An 11,347-nucleotide genomic window follows, 5' to 3' on the forward strand; every position below is an offset into this window, starting at 1 on the left:
AGGCTATATTGTACTTTCACCCATTTAATTTCATTTTAATTGCTGCCACTCTTCACCACTATGTAAATGTTTCAATTGTTTTTTTGTTTTTTGTTTTTTTTCTTCTCTTCACCTGTTGTTGTGTATTTGATGTATTTGCGTTGAATATTGTGTATGCATTGTTGTTTTTCCTTGGAATTTGTTTGAACTCGACACCATTGAAAATGAGGGTCACCCCTCAATTGGTCTCTCGAGGATAAATAAAAGTTAAATGAAATGAAATGAAAAATAACACTGCGCCTAGATCTTGCCTCTTGCTTTTTATATCACCCACGTTTGTTTTCATACGGAGGCTCCGTCGATGTGACGTCACTTCCGGGAGCACACTAGATTGTGAGTCAGAATCGCCCCAAATAGCATGCTGTTTTCAACACTAAAAATCTCAACCAGGATGTAGTAGACATACGGGTCTTTCTAACCATACTAAATCTGGCTACAAGAATCGGGACATCCTAAATCTTTTTTTCTACCATACTAAATATGGGTATTGGAATCCATCCTATTATGCTATAAAGAGTGGTGGGTATGATGTGACTTTTCTTTTTGTATTTTTAGATAGTCAAGATGATCAAAGCCTCCAAGGAGCATCCAATCACACTGGCCATAGGAGACGGAGCCAATGATGTCAGCATGATCCTAGAGGCTCACGTGGGCATCGGTTGGTACTGCCACTGTTTTTGTCAGTCCTGCACTACTTAGAATGGCTATGAGGAAATTCGGTGTTGTGGTGAATTTAGCGCCCCTCTACTCTTTGGACAAAACGCTGTTATTGGTCTGTGCAGGTATCATGGGGAAGGAGGGTCGTCAGGCAGTGAGGAATAGCGACTACGCCATCCCAAAGTTCAAACACCTCAAGAAGATACTCCTGGTCCACGGTCACTATTACTACATACGCATCTCTGAACTGGTGCAATACTTCTTCTACAAGGTATTAGTATTATTAAAGTATTATTAAAATCAATTAATTAAGGTTAAATAAGTTTTTTTTTAGATTTCTGTCAATTGATCATATTATTCTCACGTTTTTTTGTTTTTTTTCCAGAATGTCTGTTTCATCTTCCCCCAGTTCCTCTACCAGTTTTTCTGTGGCTTCTCACAACAGGTAGACACACACACACACACACACACACACACACACACACACACACACACACACACACACACACACACACACACACACACACACAGTACACATTCTAACTCCAATGCGTCACTGCTCTGCCCCTATAGCCGCTGTACGATACAGCCTACTTGACCCTGTACAACATCAGCTTCACGTCTCTGCCCATCCTGCTGTACAGTCTGATAGAGCAGCACATCAACATGGACATCCTGAAGAAAGACCCAACGCTGTATAGGTCAGTGGGGCCATCTAACTATGTACAAAGGCTACATCTGAGTGAGTGTGAGTGTGAGTGTGTGTGTGTGTGTGATGTGCAAAACAAACAGTGTATGTCATACATTACATTACAAGGAGACATTTTCCCTAAAGCATTCTTAGTCTAAATTCGGCCTTTTTCTCCTCAAAAAGTTCACCGGATGTATATTGTCTTTTGTCACAGACTACACAAATGGCTCAGATCACTTAGTATTTAAGTCTTTGTATATGTGCCTATATGAATTAACATGAATGATTGCCTATGAATGCTATGCTAAATCAAGTTAAAATATCTTATTACAGCCATTACCGGTTAAGAACGGTCCCCGCCCTCCCCCCCAAAGGCAGCTAATGCAGTATTGACGAGTAAATGTGTAGTCACTCACTCACATGAGATGATCTTGTGTTTGTGTTGTACAGAGACATAGCTAAGAACTCTTTGCTGCGATGGCCCATCTTTATATACTGGACTCTGCTGGGCGTTTACGATGCTATGGTCATGTTCTTTGGTGCTTACTTCCTCTTTGACAACACAACCTTCACCAGCAACGGACAGGTAACACCCGCTGTCTCTATCACACACACTTTCATTCAAGGGGTCGAGTCAAGGGAGATTTTTTTTTTAAATTCTTGAATATATTTGTGTCATCGACGAAATGTACTGTACACTACATCTTTCAAATTAAAGGTTCAGTAAGTGATATGGTCCTTTAAGCTATAACTTCCTGTCTGTTACTTCAGTTAGCAGTCCCCTCCCCTCGTCCCTACGTCACCACCACATGAACACACAGCCGTCTTCGTCAGATAGTGCCGCGATGGAGAGCAGCGAGTCATCGTTCACTGGGCACAGAGACCCCGCCTCTTTATAGATTGGGAGACGGAGCACAATTTTATCTGGCAATTACTGCAAAGCTGAATGACTGGGAGACCTGTGTTATGAACTGTGTGCATACTGTTTAAGTCATCGCTGTATGAATATAGAGAGATTTAACACTTATTTTAACAAACAAATATCACTTACTTCTCCTTTAACAGTATTCACAGGCTGCTATGGGACGACATAACAGTTGGATATTTCTCCAATTTTTTGAATAAGTTCAATAAGTTTGATCAATATTGAACTGTTGGCTGTGTAGTTCAAAGAACACTTTTTTTGTTTGGGATTTTCTTCTATCATAGTTCGTCAAAATGCAGTTTTTCTATATTATTTGCTGCGTGTCATTTTTGGTGTCAATGATCATTTTTCTTTGTTGGTTAAAATCTCAGCGTAAAACTAAAAGACATTCTTCCATTAACATCCACGCCACGACAGGACAGCATGGCCGGTTGTTCTACCAATCTTCCTCTGTGTTTCTCTATTTGTTTCCTTTCATTCTCAAGCTACGCGTGACACAAACCCCCACCAACCTTTTTGGACATTGCTTTTCAGTTGCTTTAAAGGTGGAGTCAGCCATTCTGGAGAACGCGTGTTGTCAAAATCAGTGAATATCTCCTTACTACCACGATGATACCTGTATGTACTGTGTGTGCACTGAAAACAATGGAGTGTTAATACACAGCCTAGGCTATGTAAACCGGTATGTAAACAAAGGGGACCCACCATAGCTGGCAACATGCTTCCTAGGTTGTGTATTACCACCAGATCTTAAAGGGGGTATTCACTGACATTGACAAAAAATATGCAATCTCCGTAGCTGACTCCACCTTTTAATTTTTTCTTTATGATTTATGAATGAATTTCTTCTCTAGCCACATGACTATTATTGTTTTGTTTTTTCACTATGATTTTTCTTCTGCTGGCCTTCTCCTCTTCTTTCCTCTCTCCTCTTACATTTGTGTTGCCTTTTCTGTTTTGCTTCTCTTTCCTCCTCCCAGCTAATGACAACCAACACACAGATGGTAAGCCTGTCCCTGTCTCTTTGTCATCTCGGCCCTAGTTTAGCTTTTCAGGGTCCACGGCCTGGTACCAACCAAACCACCCATACTCCATTCACGGTTCATTACATGTCCAGCCCTTTTAGCGCTTGCTGTACACACATCCACTGTAGAGCTGTTGTTTAGCCACCCTTCCTTTTGCTAGACCCATTCCCATGTGTGTCCAGGCATCCTTCAAAGCCTTTTAAAGCTATAGTGCGTAACTCCTGTCGCCCCCGTGAGGAATTCTGAGTAATTACAAGAACACTGTGGGTGCATCTACATGAGGTAAGCCTTCGGTGATAGCGCATGGATTGTATACCTTCTGCTGTACGTCCGGGTTTTCTCTTAGCAGTAGAATCAACCACTGAAACATTTTGTGTGTGCCAGTGTCAAGGGTGCGTTACCCGTTTGAAAACGCGAGCAAGGTTTCGTGGAGCTAACTTTGTGTCAACTCATTCGGCGATGGCTTGAACGTAAACGACATTCATTTAAATGAAAAATGTACGCACTGTAGCTTTAACTATTCATTGTGTGTGTGCATTGTATGTGTGTGTGTGTGTGTGTGTGTGTGTGTGTGTGTGTGTGTGTGTGTGTGTGTGTGTAGAACTAGATGCACTCCTACTTCCATTACAGGACATTTGAGACATTTAGCCATCGTTCTGATCTAATTCTCACTCCTTTAAGAGTAGAAGGACATTGTCACATTTGCTTGTGAAAATTGTGTATTTCGGAGCACTACTATAGGAGTTGTTCTTTGGTGCCAAATGAATGTCAACTACTATGTAGATTTGACATGGAAAGTGTCCTGGTAGATGGACCAAAGCTCAAAACCACCGTTACATTTTTATGTTTGTAGCCAACCAATAACGTAAGAATCATTTTATAACATTACAAACTGAAACATTGTGACGTTATGACCATATTGGCTGCTATCATTTTCTCCTTCAATTTTTCTTCCTAATGCAATTTATCAAAATAAGTCTGAAAAGAATTGAGATTTAAAAAAAAAATTCTTAGGCACTAACAAAGCAAAACCAGCCCAAAAACGTCGTTAAAACAAGAAAAAAAAGTCTATTTGTCTATTTTAACGTACGTCTGTGCTAACTCATCGCAGTACCATGTCGACATAACAACCAGAACATATTTAATTTGTCTTTTCAATCATTTTCATGCTTTTGTCTTAATGACATATATCACCTCTCATGGATTTAACACTTGCAGACGGCAGCTGAGTTTGGCTGTCCTGGCAACTAACAACCCTGATTATTACTTGTTCATTTTCTAAACGCTAGTATACTGTATGTCACATTAAACACATTACCCTGCCTACATAGATGTATAGAAGATATTGAAGCGTTTATTTAATGATAGCCAAGAGAATATTCAATAAATGAGCTGACTAGAATTTCATTGTCATCTAGTTCTGTTACATTGTTCAAAACCATACTAGGTATCCTGTATTTGACCGTTTAAATGGCAAATCAATGTGAATGTATTGAAACGTGTCACTGAAGACAGCTGTGCTCACTTTGCCTCTGCAGATGTTTGGAAACTGGACATTCGGGACACTGATCTTCACTGTGCTTGTCTTCACTGTTACATTCAAGGTGATACACACACACACACACACACACACACACTGTCTGTACAGCCTCCGCACTCACAAGCAGCCGCCATGCGAGAGCGGATTAGGCCTCACCGGCATCATTAAAGTGAGCTATGAAATTTGACAGTTCCAAGGCAGCCTTCTCCCTCTCTCATCTCTGGCCTCTATCTCTCTCTGTCTCTCTATCTCTCTCTCTCCGTCTCTCTTGTAGCTGGCTCTAGACACTCATTACTGGACCTGGATCAACCACTTTGTCATCTGGGGCTCGCTCATTTTCTTTGTGGTCTTCTCTCTACTGTGGGGCGGAATCATATGGTGAGATTAAGAACATATCTTTTTTAAATGTTAAAAGTGTATTAAAGGAGGAGTCAGCAATCCTGGAGAGTTCCTGTTGTCAAAATATGTTTTGGTCAAATCAGTGTGTGTGTGTGTGTGTGTGTGTGTGTGTGTGTGTGTGTGTGTGTGTGTGTGTGTGTGTGAGTGAGTGTGTGTGGAAAAATAATCTGGTGTTAATACACACGGGTATGCTACCAAAGTTTTTTTTCAGCTCACACACACACACGTGTAGAGGATCTTGAGGAGATTTTCACAGACAACGCACAGTTCTCCAGAATGGCTGACTGCACCTTTTTTTAAAGTGCATTGAGTAGCTTCCCCATTGACATGCTTGTCTCTGTGCTTGCAGGCCCTTCCTCAACTACCAGCGGATGTACTATGTGTTTATGCAGATGTTGTCCAGTGGTCCGGCCTGGCTGAGTATCATCCTCCTGATAGCAGCCAGTCTGTTGCCTGATGTAGTGAAGAAGGTCATCATGAGAACGCTGTACCCAACCACTACTGAACGCATACAGGTAAGGTGGAGCGCTTATGTGGCAGTGTGTGTTCACCATCAAACAAATGCTATTTCTTTGGTATCGAGATTTTCAGTATATAGATAAGGGATGCACCAAAATGAAACAGTATTGGCCCCGGAAGTGAAACTGTAAATTATAAGAAATTATTATTAATTATTGATTATTGGAAGAAGGCAGGATACATAGCAATGTTTTTCCCCCCTGCGATTTTTCATTTATTTTGACAATTTTTTCACCATTGCATAAATAAAAACATTTTATTAATTTTTTCTCAATTACAAATCTAAAATTCTTTATTTAACTTTGAACATTTACTTTTTTAAATTCCTGGAGGCACTATACCAATGAAGAACAATAATAAGTTCATGTGAATCCAATATTAAAATAAAATACATATTTCTATTCGGCCATCTTTGATAGTTGCTACAGTATAATTGATCAAAAATTAAAAAAAAAAAATCATAATTTTAATCTATTTGGACAAATACCGATTTTTATTTTTTTGTGCTATTTTTCCTTTAAATAAATTGGTGTATCCCTATTAAAGATAACCATATCATATTGTTTAATAACTGTGGAAAAACAAGAGTGTTTCAACTGTCTAACTTGATGCCTGTTGGGGGTCATCAGATGTATGCCGGCTTTGGCTACGTCCCTGCTCTGTTGGATGTAAGTCAGCCAGCCTGTCTGTCTGTCTCTCTGTCTGGGTTGCAGTGCTCCTTTTTTTTCTAAAATCAAAAAGTACAGTAAAAAGAGAAAGAGGGCGTATGTATTTTTAGCAACTTACTTTCAAAATATTGTATAAATAGAGATAGATAAATGTGGCCATTACAGTTATTTTCTACCTCTTCTGCATACGCTGTTATAGGCTGTTCTATGTAGTAGACTAGAGGGACACATTATTGTAGGTTCAGGTGCACTACATGGAAACCTTTGGGGATTTTCCACCACACTTGTATTTTTAAACTGTACTTTCTAGTTGGTGCAGTTGTTTTGGTGACATCACCCTTTCTGGATTGCAGTAGAGAAAAAAATCTAACAAGACATTAGTTATGTACAATTAGGTGTACCCTGTTTAAAGGGTTATGTACAATTAGGTGTACCCTGTTTAAAGGTGGAGTCAGCGATTCTGGAGAATGCTTGTTGTCAAAATCCCCTTTTTTTTTTAATCAGTGAATATCTCGCCTTGATCCAATACCACTGATTTTGACAACAAGCGTTCTCCAGAATTGCTTACTCAACCTTTTTAATGTGTGTTTTTGGACTGTTTGCAGTGGAGATATGAGCGTGTGCCTCCTTAATGACATGAAGGATATTCTATATGTTTTTCTACACCTCTTAAACTGCTCCTTTCCCCTTCACCTAACCCTTACAGCTGTAGTTTAACCCACCTCCAGAAAGCTAACTTACTCTATTAGCCAATGGTTACATTTGAAATTTGTCTTTCCGCATATCCCCTCTCAAGTTAACACTCTGGAGGGGGTCAGGGCGCAGGGTCAGATATAGTACAGTGCCCCTTAAGCAGTTTTTGGGGTTAAGTGCCTTGCTCAAGAGATAGTGGGCACCATAGATGTAATACCAGACATACTAGTTTTACTACTAACACCCTCCTGTCTGGTGCCGGGGATCGAACCAGCGACCTCATGGTTACTGGTCGGCCACCTTTTCCTGTAGGCCATCCTACCACCACCCAAAGCTGAAATGTGGACTTTTTGCTTTTGATTTCCTTTGAATGGCTGTGACTAATCCTCTTCACTTTACCTCTTTCCCTTTCTCCCTTCTCCTTCCTCCCTCCTTCCTCCCTCCTTCCTCCCTCCCTCCTCCCTCCTCCCTCCTCCCTCCTTCCTTCTCCCTTCTCCTACCTTCTCCCTCCCTCCGTCAGACTAAACGTCGCGGCCTTGCCTCCGAGCCCTCCACCATCTTTATGCTGTCTCAAACTTCCAGCAGAATGAGTTTCTAACCCCGCCCTCCTTAGAGGTGACACCCTCTGCCTTTCCTCCTGCCTCCGACTTGTATAGAAAGAATCCTGCTAAGAGACTCTTTATTTTGATGTTTCATTTGAAGGTCTGTGTCTGATTGCATGACAGTCCATGTACATCTGCATTCCCACAGCAGAGCTCACATTGGGTTCCACTGCCTGTGGTGTCAATGTTAATGTGAAGTGTGATGCGTGGCTTTTGTGTACTGTATGTCGTCATCCCCTTTGTTGTGTTTGTCTCTGAATGTGTGTGTGTGTGTGTGTGTGTGTGTGTGTGTGTGTGTGTGTGTGTGTGTCCACAGCGTTTGAGGAATGATAGAGAGTATGAGCAGGCCATGGCCTACTACCGCTCTGACTCCTTACTAGATGGAGTAGCTAACACGGAAAACTAGAGGGCTTCAGCACGGTAAAGCGCTCCCTGCCTGTGTGTGTGTGTGTGTGTGTGTGTGTGTGTGTGTGTGTGTGTGTGTGTGTGTGTGTGTGTGTGTGTGTGTGTGTGTGTGTGTGTGTGTGTGTGTGTGTGTGTGTGTGTGTGTGTGTGTGTGTGTGTGTGTGTGTGTGTGTGTGTGTGTGTAATGGTCAGGTAACGGTGGGTGATGTTAACCTTCTGCAGTGATGGGGTTCACTTTGCAGTGGTGTGTGTTTTCACAGATTGGACTTTATTTTTCGTCCAGTTGTGCACGACTAACAAATGGGTTCTAGTGTGTGTGTGTGTGTGTGGGTCTTCATAGTTCGGTGAGTCAAACGTAAGGCATTCTTCAGGTATGGTATAAAGCCCTTGCATTCTTTTTCCATGGAGATCTGGTGCCATCTAGTGCCAGTGTTGAGCATTGCAGCACTACCAAAGGCCTTCACTCACAGTGGGACTAAGCCTACATGCACGTGTCTATGTCTTGTAGCCGTTTGCATGTTTTGGTTTGCTTTGTTATGGTGTTGTATGGTGAAACAGTATGTATTCTCTATGGGGTGACTATTGGGTTGCATCGCTTGTGTCTATAAAGAGTGGGGGCGGGACATTATCCTCACAGCCGGCCAATCAGATTAGAGGCAATGCAATTCAATGATATAAATAATTGAGTTAAATTGTGTCCAGGTTCAGGTTACTAACAGGTGTTAAGTGGCTCGTCTTGTGCAGTAGTTCATTTGGCTTTTTGATCTCAAAACCTCTTGAGTTTTTGGAATAATAGCCAGACTTTGTGGCCAATCGTATTAGATTAAAATTATATTTACAGAAATGCTGACGATAGTTAGAATAGAATATAATTGCAGCTGTAGCTTTAAGATTTAATAATGAAAAACTAGAGGACTATAAGTAGACAAATGTAGCCAAAATATTTATACTGTATATGCTCTACGCTTAGTTTGAATTGTGGCCGGCTGGGAAAACAATGTCTCCTCCATTGCATGTCCCTCTCTTTGCCTCTGCGACCTACCACTCAATAGTAACCCTTGTCTCCACCTTGTCTCTTGCTCTTGACACTGACACAGAATGCAGATAAACTCTACAAGGGCCAGCTGTCTGAGTTCACCCCCATGGCGTCGCTCCACGCCCCGCCCGTGGCTGCCGGCCGCCGGAGAGGCTCGGGCACACAAAGGAGCGCTCCCAACCGCAGGTCTGCACCCTTTAGAAACAAGAAGAAAGTCATGTTCACGCGCTGGCAGAGAGCCCCAGACTACTGCACCTTCACCCCCCTCCTCCGATTCGTAGACGGCTCCTGTCACTCAAAGCAGGGACACGCCCACAGCAACGGGGCGGGGCCAGAGACTTCAGTCTGATTTTTTTTATTTTTTCTGCCTTTCTGTTCTATTCTTATAACTTGATACAATGGCGTCATCAACTAGGAGTTGAACTGAATGACAGGAGTGTAGCAACCAGGGTTTTTAAGAAATCCTACAGCCGATAATGTGATAACACACTAGAATCACTTTAGATTGAAACATTTCATTTGTATGTAATGGCTACAAAGCATCACACTTCCATGACAGTAACCTTTACTATTGCAACCAGCCAATAACGTAATAGCTAATATTACGTAATGGGCAAAAAGTTATCACCTTGTTTGTTCAGAAATGTTGTTACGTCATTGATAAGTTACTACATTATCGGCGTTTATTACACAAAAACTGAGAAATGATCTCATATTAGGCTGCTGCTAAGGCAACCAAGTCACCGCTCGCACAGCTGGGAAAGTAACTAAAAGTGACTTATACATGTTACTTTGCTGGGAGACAAATGGCCGACACTGTCTCCGATGGCAACTGTAATCCATTTGTAAAGGATTAGTATGCAAGTGACCTTCACAAGCACAGGGGGACGGCTCTTAGAAACAACTCACACACACACACACGCACACGCACACACACAGACAAGGCCGGGCTCCCCGCCGCCACCACCACATGCAAAGGGCTCAGTTTATTGATGTCGCCACACACACACACACACACACACACACACACACACAATCAAGAGCTTTGCGTTCTTAAAGAAAAACTAATTGTTCCACACTGTAAATATGTGCACTGGCCCTTTACGTCTGCCTGCAGCTGAAGTGTACTTTTTTTATTTAATTCATTTTTTTTGTTACAATTATGGCGCTAATCATAACGTGTTGTGACTGGTATGGTGCCGCTGCTGCTGCTGCTAAAGACAGTGTTTACGCCAGCTTGAGCATTTCTATTGTATCTACATTCCTACCATCCCCTTTCTCTCACTCTGTCTCTCTCTCTGTCTGTCTGTGTGTCTGTCTGTCTGTCTGTCTGTCTGTCTGTCTGTCTGTCTTCTCTTTAGGCATAACTGGTGTTGCTTGTTTGCCAACATCTTTTTCCGCAACACTCCGTAGGACTCTGGTTCCTACCACACTGTAAGCAGGCGTAGTGGAGTGACGCGGTAAGGCTTGAAGTGTTGGATTAGTCCATCTAAAGTTGGTCCTGGTTAAAGCTGGGGTATATGATTTCTGATTGGTCGAAGTGAACATGAGCAGTACACTTTGACCAATCAGAGCGAGGCTTCGATTCTTAAAAAAAAAAAAAAAAAATCCGATTCTCTGTTCTTATTGGCTGCTGGGACTGTCCATTCACACGACGTTGTTGGTGTAGAGCGTGTCAGGGAGGGACCAAAGAGAACAAGTGGAGCGGTTGAGGTATTTGGATTCGAATCTCTATCCCAACTGCTATTTTCTCCCCAAATCATATACCCCAGCTTTAACAGTCCTTTTTAAAAAGAAAAAAAATTACCAACTCTAGCTCCACAACCAACACTGAAGCCTTTCCAACTCACACGTAGGTAGAGCAGCGTTTTTAAGTGTGTGTAGCTGTTTCAACCTATCGCTGCATATCCGTCTGTCTTCTTGTCTGTCCAGCACTTTAAACAGTAGACCTTCATATGTCTAATTCATCTAGAATGCTATAGACAAAGACTAGTATTTTAGTGATGACATAGTTGTTTTTGTAAAGGCTGTCTAGCTGGTTTTTTATTAATGCCTTAATGTCACCGTGTAAATACATAATCTTCCACAGAGAGAATCTACCAAAGAAAACTTGCGAAATATCTTGCTTTTAACATCAATAGATATACT

At 41.8% G+C, this 11,347-nt stretch overlaps 1 protein-coding gene across 3 annotated transcripts in view; it reads left to right on the forward strand.

Moving 5' to 3' along the window:
• atp11a (ATPase phospholipid transporting 11A) overlaps positions 1-11,347 on the forward strand; it is a 54,941-nt gene extending 43,594 nt beyond the window's left edge. Inside the window, exons 22-31 of one of the 3 annotated variants that reach the window (XM_080052755.1) lie at positions 595-697; positions 822-967; positions 1,082-1,141; positions 1,270-1,397; positions 1,838-1,973; positions 4,876-4,941; positions 5,152-5,255; positions 5,626-5,791; positions 8,075-8,178; positions 9,261-9,396. In XM_080052755.1, the coding sequence (XP_079908881.1) occupies positions 595-697; positions 822-967; positions 1,082-1,141; positions 1,270-1,397; positions 1,838-1,973; positions 4,876-4,941; positions 5,152-5,255; positions 5,626-5,791; positions 8,075-8,164 (999 nt within the window). In that variant the 3' untranslated portion in view covers positions 8,165-8,178; positions 9,261-9,396. Of the gene's footprint in view, positions 1-594; positions 698-821; positions 968-1,081; positions 1,142-1,269; positions 1,398-1,837; positions 1,974-4,875; positions 4,942-5,151; positions 5,256-5,625; positions 5,792-7,676; positions 7,801-8,074; positions 8,179-9,260 lie in introns of those variants that run through there. The other 2 variants (XM_080052754.1, XM_080052756.1) reach the window with 2 other exon arrangements.

Source organism: Ammodytes marinus (assembly GCF_949987685.1).
Source record: "Ammodytes marinus genome assembly, chromosome: 24".
Lineage (NCBI taxonomy): Eukaryota > Metazoa > Chordata > Actinopteri > Uranoscopiformes > Ammodytidae > Ammodytes > Ammodytes marinus.